General features: G+C 54.4%; 3 protein-coding genes across 3 annotated transcripts; 1 reads left to right on the forward strand and 2 right to left on the reverse strand.

Moving 5' to 3' along the window:
- Positions 1 to 381: 381 nt before the first annotated feature.
- On the reverse strand, positions 382 to 1,266 carry KRP23_14906 (uncharacterized protein; the record flags this gene model as incomplete). The annotated part of the gene is made up of 2 exons (XM_067885784.1): positions 382 to 770; positions 930 to 1,266. 2 exons carry the CDS (start codon positions 1,264 to 1,266, stop codon positions 382 to 384), a joined length of 726 nt encoding a protein of 241 aa, XP_067737062.1.
- Positions 1,267 to 3,233: 1,967 nt separating this feature from the next.
- KRP23_14907 (uncharacterized protein) lies at positions 3,234 to 3,534 on the forward strand (the record flags this gene model as incomplete). The annotated part of the gene is made up of 2 exons (XM_067885785.1): positions 3,234 to 3,303; positions 3,377 to 3,534. 2 exons carry the CDS (start codon positions 3,234 to 3,236, stop codon positions 3,532 to 3,534), a joined length of 228 nt encoding a protein of 75 aa, XP_067737063.1.
- Positions 3,535 to 7,002: 3,468 nt separating this feature from the next.
- KRP23_14908 (uncharacterized protein) lies at positions 7,003 to 7,919 on the reverse strand (the record flags this gene model as incomplete). Its single annotated transcript, XM_067885786.1, has 2 exons — positions 7,003 to 7,494; positions 7,569 to 7,919. The coding sequence occupies 2 exons, from the start codon at positions 7,917 to 7,919 to the stop codon at positions 7,003 to 7,005; spliced, it is 843 nt and encodes a 280-aa protein (XP_067737064.1).
- Positions 7,920 to 15,520: the final 7,601 nt, after the last annotated feature.

A 15,520-nucleotide genomic window follows, 5' to 3' on the forward strand; every position in this document is an offset into this window, starting at 1 on the left:
CTTGGATGCGTGATGTGTACGGATTGCCCAGCATTTCTTGCGCCTCATTCCCTTCTTTCCACTGCATTCATAGCAGCTCGGACCTTTAGCGATTCACAGGAGCGTACGGAAAGACGAGGACCACCCACTCTTGCTCAGCAAGTTGATGACGTTCGGCAGTTGAGCGATGCATTATACCGGAAGCAGCGCAGCCTCTAAAGAGTTTCATCTGCCGGGATGGAAGGCGTGGCTACCGGATTCGTTGGTGCAACGAAGCAAGTTAATAGTATTAATACATGTACGCTTGACTTTGACAGCTACTACCGGTAGTTGCACTTTAGATTGAACGCATACATCAAGTTGGACAGCACACTAAACGCTACTGAACTACTGCAGCTGATTTTACTTACGACGGCGGCTGCATTTTGCGCCGGTGGAAACCTCGTCGTTCTGAGTGGTAGGTTCCGTAGCTGTGGGGGTGGCCGGAGTCGGTGCCGGGGTCTCCGGGGTCACCTCCGGAGTCGTAGCCTCGGGTGCATCCGTAGTAGTGGTTTCCGGTGCGTCCGTCGTAGTGGTCGACGTAGTTGGGGCCTCCGTAACGGAAGTAGGAACTTCCGTGACAGTAGACGTTGTCGCAGTAGGGGTCTTGGCGGAGTCACTGTCACCGGCCACGTTGTTGGCGGTGCTGTTCAACTTGCCCGTAAGCGGCACGCAGTTGAGGTAAAGCTGCCACGGGAGGCCATGCAGCGCGATCCAGTACGACTGCATCATGGACGCACCCGCGCACACGTCTACGTCGTAGGGAAGCGAAGCAGGAACCTCCGGGTAGTTGAGCGCGCAGTTCTGATCCATGAAGGCCAGCTTGTCATCGCACCAGACCTCACAAGGTCCCTGGTGCGAGAGGCCGAAGTCGTGCCATTGCACCTCGGCAGGCAGGTTGCGCGCCGTACCATTCGGGAGAGAGAAGCCGCACTCGGCGGTGGCCTTGCCGAACGGGTTCAGTGACTGGAGCACCATGGTCTTGTCCGCGAGGTTCTTGAGCGACGTGTACTTGCTAGCGTTGAAGGCCGTCCAGTAGGCATCCGTATTGCCCTCGGGGGTCCCGCCGTACGACATGCCGTCCGGGCACGGCAGGTAGTCCTGGCCATCGATGAGGCCGGCGTAGTTGGTCGTCGGGTATCCAACCGACCACGTAGGCATCGGGTCGGTCATGTAGCTGTGGGCTTCAGTTTGGGCAGCCAGCACCGAAGCGGCCATTGCCAACACAACGAACGAGGACGAAACCATAGCGACGAATTGAAGGAGCAACGAGGGAGATTCCGAAATGAGCAGCGATCGAGGACCGGCGGGAGCTTGAAGCTTATTTGCTCTGTTCGTGTCACGAACTTCGTGCTAATCTGCCCCTTTTGTGCCTTTTTCGTCGCCTGGATTCGGCGGGGACGGGGAAGAGCTCGACGCTTTGCTGTGCGTGGTGCCTGGTCGGCGACACAAGAGATTTGTACATGTAGGCATCGCAAAGCTGAAGCCCCGTGCCAACCTGGTCGGCATGCATTTCTACGGCAAGCTAGGTTCTGATCTTCATGTACGCACATGTAATTGTCGCTGGCCTCGAGCTCCAGTCGATTCGACGTCGAGCACACGGCAATGAAGCCTTGGCGTACTGTACTATACTCCGATGACTTGTTCGTGAGGCGGGTCTGAAAGTTCCTGCAGACCGGCTGGTTACCTGTTCATCAGCTTGTTCAGCGCTAATCCGTCAGACTGACGGATACAGGACTCTACAATGCAGAGTGGAGCCGGTTGCACTGCAAGTTGCAGTGCAGCACTCCCTCTACGCTTGATAGAGTAGGTGAGACCTTCAGGCTGGAAGGCGGGAACGGAGCTCATCCGCCACTGCTTCTACGCAGGACAAACGCCGCCGATACTCTTGAAACGACACGGGGTTGTGAAATGCCGGCGTAGCCACCTTGTACTCTACGTTCGGCACTAACAACGACCGAAGACCTGGACACTTTCATGTATGATGTGTCACCACATCCTTGCGCTACATAAGTGTACCTAGTTTCGGCGCACGATGCACTTATCCGTCGACGCGGCGGCAGACGTACGAGGCGAAGTTGCGCATGGTTCCCGCGTCGTTGGCCTCTGTCTCTATCGACTTCCGAAACACTTTCGTTGACAGCACTGGCATGAGTACCGGTAGATGCCTGAGTAGTTGTTGTTTTTGTTGCGGTGGTCGTCGTAGGGGTCGCTCGTTGTCGCCGGTGGTTGGTAGACGCAGTGGCTGAAGAGACCGCAGTTAATGTAAACCTGCCACGGCAAACCGTGCAGGGCAATCCAGTAGAGCCTGAGCATGGAAGTGCCCTCGCACTTGGCCTTGCAATTCGGAAACTTGACTGGGTCATTCAATGCAGTCCAAGGCGTAATTCCAGTCCTCAAACACGAGCGTGTCGTCGCACCAAACCTCGCGCGGACCCTGATGGGATAATGCGAGCTGGTTCCGCTCGACTTCTTCCGGTAGGTCACGGGCCTTGCCGCTGGCGAGTGAATAGGCAGGGTCGGTAGAGTACGACATGCCGCTTGGAACGGGCAGGAATGTGTCACCTTGATTGTCGCCACGAAGCTGTTGGTCGACCAGCCACGTGGGCAGCAGTATCGTGCTGCTGCGTGAATTGATAGGACTGACTAGTGTTGCAGGATAGCCACAGAGGTAGGGGGACATTGTTGGCACACCAAAGAGGCTCGAACTCCGAGCCTCGAAACGAGAAATGTTACGAATGGCATGTGAAGGTAGACATCTTGCTGAACGAGCTCTGCTCCCGGGTCCCAGAAGGGCACTAGAGAGCCTCTGCAGTGTGAAGACGATCATCTAATCGTCATGCAAGAAGGCCGATTTTCCGCTTGGACCAGGGAAACGATCAAGTTAATGCGCCGCTGAAGGTTGAAACAGCACAATATCCGTGCCACCAACGCCGAGCCCTCAACTTTCGAAGTTACAATGTGGGCTGGCTCAAACGTGCAGCTTCAACTACAGGAACACATGTACTGAACTAGGCAGCAACTTCAGACATCGAAGGAAATACAACCTCACTTAACTCACAAAAATAAGCTACTAGGATTTGTACTGGAGGACAAGAAGGCGGGGATTGACGGACGAGCAAGAAAGCTTTACTTCTCCGGTATTCTTGCAGACTTGTTCCATAACTCACTACACAAACACGTAGATGTAGTTTCAGTCGGAGAGGGCCGGTAACATGCACACCGCATCGATCGCGCTCCAGTTAGTCACGGCGGCGACGGCGAACAGAGCACTTGTCCGACGAGGTGGCGCTCGTTGCAGTCGGAGCGGCCGTAGTGGCAGTGGGGGCCGTAGTGGTAGTGGTGGTGGTGGTCGAAGCTTCCGAGGAAGTCGATTCGCCGTCTTCGTCCGAGGAGGTTGTGGAAGTGGTGCCGCTGCTTGCAACGCCGTCCTCCGAGGCAGCAGAGGCAGCCACGGAGCTGGTCGTAGTCGTGCTGGACGTCGTGGAGGCCGAGGCATCTTCCGACGTTGCATAGTCATTGGTGAAGCTGGCATCCGCCGCAGTAGACGCACTAGTCGTCGTTGCAGTCGACGTCGTCGAGGAGGACTCTCCATCGACAGCCGAGGCGTCCACGGAGCTGCTGAGGTCTCCGGTCAGCGGGGCGCAGTTCGTGTACACCTGCCACGGGAGTGCGTGCAGCGCCAGCCAAATGGACGTTAGCATGGACGCACCCTTGCACTTGCTAACGTCGTAGGGCAGTTTGGCTGGGTCGCTCGTGTAGTCCAGAGCGCAGTTCCAGTCTTCGAACACAAGCGTGTCATCGCACCAGACCTCGCATGGACCTTCGTGAGAGGATGTTAGCTGGTTCCACTCGACCTCAGCCGGGAGGTCACGCGCTGTGCCGTTGGCAAGTGAGAAGCCGCACTCTGCAGTGGCCGTCCCGAATGTACTCATGGTTTGAAGTACCTGCGTTTCCTTTGCGAGCTCCAGCAGCGACGTATAGTTGCTGGAATTGAAGGCGGTCCAATAGACCTCCGTGTTATCGTACGGGTCCGTCGTGTACGACAAGCCATCGGGAACCGGCAGATAGGTATCGCCCTCGATCAGTCCTGACGGACTGTTGGTGCTCCACGACACCGGCCACGTAGGCAGCGGCAGGATCATGTTGCTGTGCGCATTGACGGAAGCTGCTAAATAAGCCGCAACCAGAGTGGCGAGGATCGTAGACAGAGAGGCGACCATTCTGAAATCGTTGCTTGGAAGAGCTGAAGAACTTGAGTTGGTTCGCGGAAATTGGGAAGTGAGACCTGAAGCAGAGCTGGCCATCTTCAGACCTCTGCCATGAGTAGCAGAGGTGGATGCCGAAGGTCCTGGCAGTGCGTGCCGTCCCCGCCGAACCGACGGACGGCATACATTTACCATAGACAAGGTGCATTTTGGCGCATCAGCTGGAAGCCGATCAGCTCAAGCCCGATCCAGCGTTCATGACATGGTGCTGACATCATTTTTATCTCGGCCACCGCCCAAAGTTCGGGCCGAACCTATCGTTGGACCGAAGCTCGCCGGAGATCATTTTGATCGGTGCTAGGCAGCGCGACGGCGTCCCAAGGCAACAATGCATCTTAGTGAGCGTCGATGAGACTTGAAACAATCTTAATAATACACACAGTATAGTGCCTCTAACGTTATGGATGAAGATCGCACGAGGACGATTATAATAGTTGGCATCGCGAGTCTCCACTCATATCGAGCTAGCGTTTTTACATCTACAAGATTTCATATTTGTAGGAATCCGTTGCTGCAATCAAAATAATAGAGAGAAATAACCTGCTCTGACCGACCCGCGCATGTTGTAAGCCTTTATGAGTACGTGCTCGCTAATAGCTAGAAAAGCAGCAGTCAGACGTGTCATGTGGATGATCTGCTTGGTCATCCACCGCCTGGTAGGAGACCACACCGCCAGAACAGCAGGCGCCTACTGTTGAACATCGCGATCCAGCAGTCACCGCTACAGGTACCATCAGAATCGCTGCATCGGCACGAGCCTTCCGGGTGTGCAGCCAGCGTTCCTGCGGTTCCAACATTCGGGTGGTTTACAAGCTCTGTATTCGACTCAACATCAAGTTACGCAAACATCATTTGTTCTCTGACGAGGGGTTCCTCCAAAAACTACAAACAGATTAGCTGCGACGGCGCGAGCACTTAGCCGTCGTCGTTGTCGTCGTCGATGGCGACGTGGTGGAGGTGGTTGTGGTAGTAGCCGGTGCTTCCGTCTCCGTAGTAGCCACGTCGGCAGAGGCCGAAGTTGTTGAAGCCTCCGTCCCTCCGAGGCTGCCGAGGCCGTGTCATAGTCAGCGGCAGTGCTAGCCTCCGAGGCAGCCTCACCCCCATTTGAGGAAGTTGTTGAGGTGGCAGGGGCTTTTGTGGTGGCAGAGGGCGTCGTAGTAGGTGTGGTCGTAGCGGTAGTCGCCGTTGTAGTAGTCGAACTCGCCGTCGAAGACGTCGAGTCACTGCTGGTTGACGTGGCACCCGATAGTGGGGCGCAGTTGGTGAACACTTGCCATGGCGGGCTGTGCACCGCCAGCCAGATAGCCGTCAGCATCGACTTGCCCTCACACGCCGCCTTGTCGTACGGGAAGCTGGCCGGGGTGTCCGGATAGTTGACAGCGCAGTTCTGGTCCGAGAACGCGAGCGTGTCGTCACACCAGATCTCGCACGGGCCGTCGTGGCCCGTGGTGAGCTTGTCCCATTGCACCTCGTCAGGCAAGTCGCGTGCCGTGCCGTTGGTCCACGAGAAGCCGCACTCGATGGTGGCGGTGCCGTAGATCGAGTCGGTGTTCACCACCTCGTTCTTCCAAACGAGCTCTTTGAGGGAGGTATACTTGCTGGCGTTGAAAGCAGTCCAGTACGCCTCATTGTTGGACAGCGGGTCTCCCTCGTAGCCCATTCCGTCAGGCGCCGGCAGCACGTTGGAGCTGTCTATTGTGCCTGCCGGACTGTTGGTGCCGCCCTCGTAGATCCACGTAGGCTTGGGCAGCGACATCTTGCTGTGCGCATCGGCCGATGCGGCCATGAGCGCCACCGCCACCACTAAAACGCTAGTGCAGGTGACCATCATCTCGATTCGGAGCTTGGGAGCTTTTAACAGCTAAGTGGATACTTGTCGAATGACAAGATCAGCAGTTGAGACTGTAGAATGACAAGATCAGCGATGCGGAAAGCGTCGGTACATGTAAAAGCAACTCGCTCAAGTCTCAGCTTATGTAGGAGAGGGGCGGGACTAGGAGCGGCGCTGCGGACGGCTGGAACGCAAGAGCGGTCCTCGATTCAAAGGCACGCGCTCGACGCTGCACTGGCCGTTGCTGAAATGGGTGATTATAATGACATGTTATCGGAGCACCAGACGGATTTGAGGCGGGGAGTCGTCCCGTTGTTGCTGCTGCTCTCCATGCACGATACCGTGACCAATTCGTAAAGGTGCCATGTTGCAGAAGCACCGGCACTGGCACCGCTTATCAGTGGTCCGGGGATCGCACGAGAGAAACCGGCATGCTGTAGATGCAAAGGAGTCCTTTGAAGGGTCAAGACTGTCTCTGCTTCTCGACCCCATCGCGAGATCCATACACTCCCTTGTCGAGCGGGCAAGGCTTCCTGCTTGAGATAAGATAAGTGGCACGATGGGGGAGTTGGGTTCGTTCTCTGTCGACTATTGACATGCCCCCCACCTCAGGAGGCGGCCGCCAATGCAGTGTTCTCTGGTGTCCGTGGCAGCGTGCCGTGCATATCTGGGTCGGTTAATCGGTCGCTCAATATGGTGCCGCTACTAAACGCCTTCAAGCATATCCATGCTTGGTTAATCGAGACGCACCACCAACTCAACAAGTCTCGACACGACGCAAAACGGGAGTGAATATATTCCATTTCGCTCTAAGAGGTTGTTTCTCACTTACATATACACAACACCAAACTGTTCTCCAACATGAACTGCTGGGGGACAACGTACTTAGTGACGACGACGGCGAACCGAGCACTTGTCGGTCGACGGAGCCGGAGCCTCCGTCTCAGCCTCAGCGTCGGTGCTGGCCTCATCGCTCGTACTAGACCCCTCCTCAGCGCTAGCCTCGGTCGAGGTGATCGTCGTCTGCGCAGCAGTGGTGGCCGTGGGGGTCGCTGTGGTGGCGGCAGGAGCAGACGTCTTGGTCGCCGTGGTGGCGACAGGAGCAGACGTCTTGGTAGAAGTGGTGGTGGAAGGCGTCTTGGTCGTGGCGACCGGAGTGGTCTCCGTTGTGTCGCTCGAGCTGCTCGTGGTGGTGCTCGTACTCGAGTTGGTCGAGGCCGAGCCGCCCGTCAGAGGCGCGCAGTTGGTGTACACCTGCCACGGAGTCGTGTGCAAGGCGATCCAGTAGGAGGTGAGCACCGACGAGCTGGCGCACTTGGCCTTGTCGTACGGCAGGTTGGCGGGAGTCTCCGGGTAGTCCACGGCGCAGTTCCAGTTCTCAAACACGAGCGTGTCGTCGCACCATACCTCGCACGGGCCCTGGTGGAAGCCGTGAAGAAGTCCCATTGCACCTCAGCGGGCAGGTCCTGAGCCGTGCCGTCCACGACCGAGAAGCCGCACTCGTTCGAGGCGCCATCGGCTAGCGTCTGGGAATCCCACGCCAACTCCTTGAGCGACTTGTACGTGCTGGCGTTGAAGGCCGTCCAATAGGCCTCCGTGTTGGAAGCCGAGTCGGTGTTGTACGACATGCCACTCGGCACGGGCAGCACGGTGGCGGGGTCGATGGTGCCGGACGGACTGTTCTGCGCGTAGAACCCGTCGGGCCACGTCGGGAGCGGCAGCGTCATCTTGTTGTGCGCCTCAGTGGTGGCGGCCAGCACGGCGCCGGCAATCGCCGCGGTTTTGACGAAGATGGCGACCATTGTTCGCTGCAGGTATCAGAGTCTTGCAAGGGCGGTGGCGAATTGAGGAATGAGTGAGAAAGCCCGCGTTGCTGTTCCAACCCGCACCGACCAGAGGAGGATCTTGCTCGGAGCTGAGCCTGCTGGGGGAAAGGAGGGGCTGCGGTGCAGTCGAAGTTTCTTGATCCGCGGGCTTACGCGGCCGGCGTCTTGGCATCTTGGCATCTCTGATGCCTCGACTAGCTACGCGCCAGCCGGAATCGCGGAAGTTCGTCTAGTCAAATTTGCAGAAAAGCGACTGCTTTTCACGTTCTTTGTCGTCGGACAGCAAGAGCTGCGTGCCTGCCAGGCACTCCCTGGTAAAGCTAGACCAGACGAAAGATAGCATTCAGGATCCGTGGTGTTGGTCGACCAGAACGCAGCTTGGAGGCAATCGGGTGCTGGTTTCTGGTCGAACACAAAAGCTTGACAAATCTCGAAGAGCGATCACTGGCACACGACATGCGAGGCCGGCAGTCTTACTTGCTTGCCAAGTGGAAGACACGTCGATGGCGCTGCAGCTGGAACGGCAGAAGCAGGATACTCTGATCTATTATCTATTACAGATTAACCTGTACTAAATGATACCTGAGACCGCTGATACATTGATATGAAGTCGATCCACCGACTTGGTAGTCAGCGAAATGTATGGTGTAAATTTGATACCTGCCAAAAGTTAGATCTGATAGCCCATTTGGCAGATTTGATACTGTCTAGCGAGATCAGAAGATGCTCGTGATCGATGTTTGAGTAGCTTTTTCCTCTTGCACGCGACGTATTTCCTCGCGCACACACGACATCAGCTTTCGAAGTTTTTTCAGCAACTTTTCAGCAAGATCAGGGTGTTCTAATACCAGCATAAAAATTACCCTGTGTGTCATTTGTTTCAAGAAAACGATCTCGACGCTCTCACTCTCGTTGTCTAAGGAAAAATAAGTTGGTGGGGCGCCACCAACAGTCTCGATAAAAGTAAAGCCACTCGCGTCTCTCACGTCTTTTTCGGTTTCTTTATGGCTTCCTCATGTGGTGGTCGTAGCGTTACCATCTACTTCTCAACCTGATATCACTGCTATATCTGATAGATCCGTTGTACCCGGATGCAATCAGATGTGCAAGGTTAATGTATAATACTAGTACAATATCAAAGCGCACGGTAGGTGCGCGGAATCTTGGTTTTCAGCTGTTGTCGCTGTCGGTGTGATTTTACAGCAGGAGGGTTTGATACTCGTACATGTACCGATGGGGTAGGTATGTACCGGTATCGGATAAGGCTGGGGGCAAATCGTCGGCGCGAGGGGTGACGTGAGGGACTTCGATGTCAAGTGGGACCACCTCGCAAGGCAACAGTCATTTAGCACGACGACACTTTCACACCGCGAAATTCACAGCTGATGGCAACAGGACTGCAGCTGCTGGGTGAAGGTGCAAATTGCAACTGCCACCACGCAAGTCGAACCATGCTCTCTTCTCGAAGCCAAGCAACGTTCTGCTGGACGACAGATTGCATTGTAGTTTTGGTGCCTCTTTGGGTTTGCAAGTCAGTTAATGAAGACAGTGAGCTCCTCTCGCACACACGGACAACGAATTCTGCTTTGCAGTCTTTTTGGCACTTTCGACTCTAATTCATACTACAACGTCGTTTTCGGCGTTGCTATAACCTTGTAACCTAGGATAATATATCGGCTTTTGAACAAAAAACTAAGTCAAAGAGATCTTGAGAAGTAGTGTTCTCGTGATTATGAAATAGTCCATCCTGCCTAAAACGGGGTGCATGACTGTAATTGGCATGCACGAGATAACTATAAATCGTACTCGAGTACGAATTGCTGTAAGCCGTGCATGCTTCATACTCACCCACTATGTGTCTTGGTGATCTGAAAGTATTCCAACAGCCCTAGCACGACTTGGCGTTGCTTTGGCATATTTTAGAAGTGCCATTTTCGGCCCTTGTCGCGCAAGAACTCGGCTTTGGAAAGACCCATTCAAATCCTCTACTGTATGATTTAGCACTAAGTACGACAAACTGGTTGCAAAGCACAATATCAACTACAAACATGTAGTGCACTCAGCGCACTCAGGTCTAAGTATGCTGCCGAATGCACTGCGCTCGACAGCAGCATATTTTTGAATGCTACCGTGAACTTGCTTGGGTCGACGTAAACGCAACTGCAACCTCACAACCACGGACATAGCTGGCTGATTCGCTGTCATCAGGAGGTGGATGTTTCTGCGAGCTGTTCATTCTAGGTTTGCCTTCGCCCATCGTGCAATCTCGAGACGTAAGGCTGGGAGGCGCCGATGTCGTCAAACAAACTCGGCATCAGTGCAGGGATAAACCACTCATTTTGTAGTTATTTAGTGTGTGGACTGTGATTGGCTGATGGTTTTGGAAATCATCAGTAAGAGCAGTACCGTCGAAGCCATCTATCGGGAAAAAGTCAATAGAACGAGTACCGTGAGGTACAAAGCTCTTTGGCGCACATCCTGGTTTCCGGCATGGAGCAATATCGTCCAGATGAAGACCGTCACACTTGTACACACCAAGATGCCTTCGATATTGAGTTTATTGCTGACGCCTTCGTCATAATGAAGTGCTGCTATGGTTGTAAAGGCGGAGTGGCGCATGGAGCAGCTTCATCTCACGCTGAAGAAGCGCTGGCTTCGCGTGACTCGACTAAGATCATTATCGAGTAAATACTGGTCGAGGGCTCTGAAAGCGGCGCGCTGCTACTTATGTTCGGGGTGCACTCCAAATTCGACCGCACGGGTAGCCAGCCGCCCTCGTGTCGCGGCGCTTTGCCGCGGGTCAGCCTCTGTGTCATCGGGGCCTTGATTCTCACCTTACCGAGCACCACTGGCAGGGCCACGGTCCACGACGCGCGCGGCAACAAGGCCACTGCAGAGCCGGACAACCAGGTGAACTTGTCCGTCGATCTGCCGATGCTATCATCTACGATACCGCCACGTACGGGGAAGACATTAAATCTAGCTGTGGGAGCATCCCACGGTACGAAGACCGTGCTGGAGGGCCAGTACATCGTAGTGCACAGCCTTCTGGGTCACCATCCTGGACACTCTCGGATCCTGTTCTTTGTCTTCGCACACTCGGGCATCGTCCAGCGCGGAAAATTTCGAGGACGTCAAGTGGGCCGACTCAATCCCCATCGTGTGCTCTTCTTCAGCGGACTATCGCAACTCAAAGCTTACCTAGCGCACCTCTATTGTTCCTGCAGACTTCCCTAGAGAGACTTTATAGCCAAACAATCGCTTTCGAATATCAGTGTTGGTCTTCTGAGCATTGAACTCATTTTTTCTAGATTTACACGACGAATGTAGTGGCTCCAGGCAGGGAAAGATGGCTCATGAAAGCCGCTCACTTTGAACCCATACATTTAGTCCTGGAAGGAGTCGTGGGTGGGCTCTCACTCTCGATTTATGACCTTCGCGGAAGAATGGTGGATTGACGCCCCCATTCCGAACGTCTCCAGGTCGATGGATCCCCTCTCTTCTGCCTTGGTTACCTATAATCTGTTTCCATGCATGAATAGTTCTCTTCGCGTGAATACTACACCAACGAGGACTACAGGAAGGACTACGGTGGCGTCAGTTTCGATACGGTAAACATCATTCAACCGACTAGATCGATAACGCGTGCTAACTGATATTTGAGAGTAGGCGCTGCAGTATTTCAGCAGTGAGAAGAAGATCGAGTTCGATTCTCTCTATCCTGTCTACAACGACCCTGATGGACGGGTGAATTGTCTTCATACATATCGATGTATCGAATGCCGGTTGTTCATTTTCGCATTTTATGGAGGACGTGACCGAATACGAGTCTGGGCGCGTCCCAACGCATGCCGACGTGGAAGACTTCGTTTCACAATTGCCAGTCAAGGATATGTATGCGATCTACGAAGGCGTTTGCCTATCAAAAGAGAAATATATGCATGAATATCTCTAGATGGTGGACTGACTAAAAACGCCAATGGAAATTTCCGAGGTAATGGTGCCCAGGGATTTTCAATTATTTCCATTTACTAATGCTTCAGGTCTCTTATGTGTAAAATATGATGGTTAGATTCCACGCTCGCAGATTCAAGCCCGTATGAAATTTCTCACTGAATACGTGTGACAAGCTAGATGCCCACCATGATCGCCATCTTGCAATGAAAGCAGACAAGACTATTACCCAGGACGAAGTGCATCAACACGGTATGCAGGGATACTGAATGGAAAAGAGGTACAACGTTACGGTTTACATGGTTATTGCTGTGGACGTGGTAGACCAGTTAGCGTATCGACTCAAAGAGGACAAGAATCTCCTGAAAACGTGCGTCTGCACAAAATGCGCATATTATCGCTCTCCTCAATGGCAACTGGAACAACTGCTCGGTCTGACTCGTCAAAACCTGAAGTCAAAAAAATTCTACAGTCATGGATATGGCACGAGTTGCGCTGCAGACAAATACTACAACAGAACGTAGTTGAGCCGAGGAATGTTACAGTCGTCAGCGTTGATAAGAAGGATTATTGGTTCACTTATGTATTTAAAAAATTCTATATGAAGAAGTATGAAAGAATCCCAGTCTGAATATCGTGTGTAAGCTACCTCTGTGGACCACCGCCACTACCACAGTGTTCACGGCTGTAATAGTAGCCTCGAGAACATCAAACCCGCCACCGAGGCCCTTGATGGTCTACTTGGAGTCGGCAGCATCGGTGCAACGACGTCCATTCAATCATTCATTAGCACGCGACCAGGATCTCCGCAGCGGGCACACGGTGCACCACGACCGTTTCAACATTGTACGCGGTCACCGTGGCACCAAGATGACCTACAAACAACAATTAAAGTCCGTGGCTTGTTCGCTTCTACAGCAACACGGACGCCACTTCAATCGCTCAGCAGTTCGAGGCCAACCTGGCACATGACCACTGCAACGGACGCAATGTGCATCGCCATCACCACCACAGCGTCCACGATCACAATGATAGCGAGAGATCCGCTCAGCAGCAATTGTTGTCCATGAACACACCCACAGCATCAGCACAGTACGACGTCCGTCGTGCTGTGCGTAAGTACGCTGGCGACGACCACTGCAACATGCGCAAGGTCCGCAACCACCGTGTACGCGGTCACAGTAGCAGCGAGCCGGTCTCCAAACAGCACACGAGGTCCGTGACGTGATGGCTTCAGCAGCAGCATCTACGACACGCCATCCGTTCAACTGTTCAAGGGCGCCTGTGCATCACCATCGCGCCGGGCGCAGGATGCAGATCCACCCGGTGTACGCGGCCACAGTAATAGCTAGTCGACCTCGAAGCAGCACTTGATGTCCGTGACGTGACGGCGTCTGGAGCAGCATTGACGACAAACCATCCGTCCAGCAGTTCGAGGGCACCTGGGTCACGAGCTCCACCGCGTGCAGCACTGCCGCCACCACGGTGCACGCAGCCACAGTAACAGCGAGTCGCCCTTCAAACACCAATTGGGCAACGAGACGACCTCCAAACAGCAATTGACCTCCGTGGCGGCCTCCACGGCTTCTGCAGCAGTACTTACATCGCGAGGTTCATTTTCTCGTACAGGGGCAAGATGGCCACGACTACCGCAGCGGACTGGTGCAGCAGCAGCACGGTGTTCGTGCCTAGTCACGGGTTGCCTCCGAGCGACGATTGCGATTCGTGACGGCGTCTACATAGTCTACGGCAGCATGAACACCTCGAGACCAGCCTGGACCCTGCGAAGGGTGCTCGTCCAAGCAGCAACAGAAGTCCGGGGCAGCCTCCATACTAACAGCACCAACAAACACACCACTAGCGTGGGCATCATGTCCCCGTACGGCAGGATGGACGTGGTGGTGTGTTTGGTGGTGCTGTTAGTATGGAGGCTGCCCCGGACTTCTGTTGCTGCTTGGCGGTCGAATCGCTTCTCTGTCGTGGCGGTGGCGGTGCACTACACACCTGCTGCGGTTGTAGAAGTGCCGAACGAACGTTGATGTTGAATTAAGTAGCATTGGCGAAAACATATTGATGCTAATACGAACAAATGCACCTTTTGGTTGTTTTGAATACTTTAGTTTTGACCATTATAGGTACATTGGCTCCAGTAATTGGTCACCGCGTATGATTTGCTGGCGGCGCTCAACGCATTTGCTCGACCCGATACATTGTCATCCCTCGTTATGCGTAGGGATATTGTAGACAAAGCGATTTCAGAGGGATCAAAGATACCACAAGGAGGGCCCAGCACAAAGTAGGCACAAGAGACATTGCAACGGCTAACCGATATGACGGGGTATAGAAATACCAAGGTGCGTATAGCGAGAGGTAGCACTGGCTGAAGTGCTGCTTTTCAAGGTTTTTTCTTGATATCTTCGCTCCGATGAATATGATTGGATGCCAACTTCAAGAAGGCAATGATTGGCGGGATTTTGGTGGATACGTTGAAGTGCGCGCCAAGCGGATTCCCGCGCTTGGACCGGGATTTCCGCGCCGCGGCAGCTCCATTTCCAAACGTCATTTCCAATTTTGCTAGCACTCACTCACACCGACACCAAGCCTACCTACGACTATCGCCCGGGGCTACCTCTGCTTCCGTGATCAACTATGGCTCCTGCTGGCCTAGCTTCTGAACACCCCGGCAACCTGACGCGGCCCCCATATGATTCAACCCGCTACTCGTGGACGTTACCATCACCATTGCATACTGCGTCACCGCTTCCCCGATTCCAACCTACGTTACGAGCACCCTTCGCAGGGTCCAGGCTGGTCTCGAGGTGTTCATGCTGCCGTAGACTATGTAGACGCCGTCACGAATCGCAATCGTCGCTCGGAGGCAACCCGTGACTAGGCACGAACACCGTGCTGCTGCTGCACCAGTCCGCTGCGGTAGTCGTGGCCATCTTGCCCCTGTACGAGAAAATGAACCTCGCGATGTAAGTACTGCTGCAGAAGCCGTGGAGGCCGCCACGGAGGTCAATTGCTGTTTGGAGGTCGTCTCGTTGCCCAATTGGTGTTTGAAGGGCGACTCGCTGTCACTGTGGCTGCGTGCACCGTGGTGGCGGCAGTACTGCACGCGGTGGAGCTCGTGACCCAGGTGCCCTCGAACTGCTGGACGGATGGTTTGTCGTCAATGCTGCTCCAGACGCCGTCACGTCACGGACATCAAGTGCTGCTTCGAGGTCGACTAGCTATTACTGTGGCCGCGTACACCGGGTGGATCTGCATCCTGCGCCCGGTGCGATGGTGATGCACAGGCGCCCTTGAACGGTTGAACGGATGGCGTGTCGTAGATGCTGCTGCTGAAGCCATCACGTCACGGACCTCGTGTGCTGTTTGGAGACCGGCTCGCTGCTACTGTGACCGCGTACACGGTGGTTGCGGACCTTGCGCATGTTGCAGTGGTCGTCGCCAGCGTACTTACGCACAGCACGACGGACGTCGTACTGTGCTGATGCTGTGGGTGTGTTCATGGACAACAATTGCTGCTGAGCGGATCTCTCGCTATCATTGTGATCGTGGACGCTGTGGTGGTGATGGCGATGCACATTGCGTCCGTTGCAGTGGTCATGTGCCAGGTT

Source organism: Phytophthora ramorum, assembly GCF_020800215.1.
Source record: "Phytophthora ramorum isolate Pr-102 chromosome Unknown Phyram_PR-102_s0023, whole genome shotgun sequence".
Lineage (NCBI taxonomy): Eukaryota > Oomycota > Peronosporomycetes > Peronosporales > Peronosporaceae > Phytophthora > Phytophthora ramorum.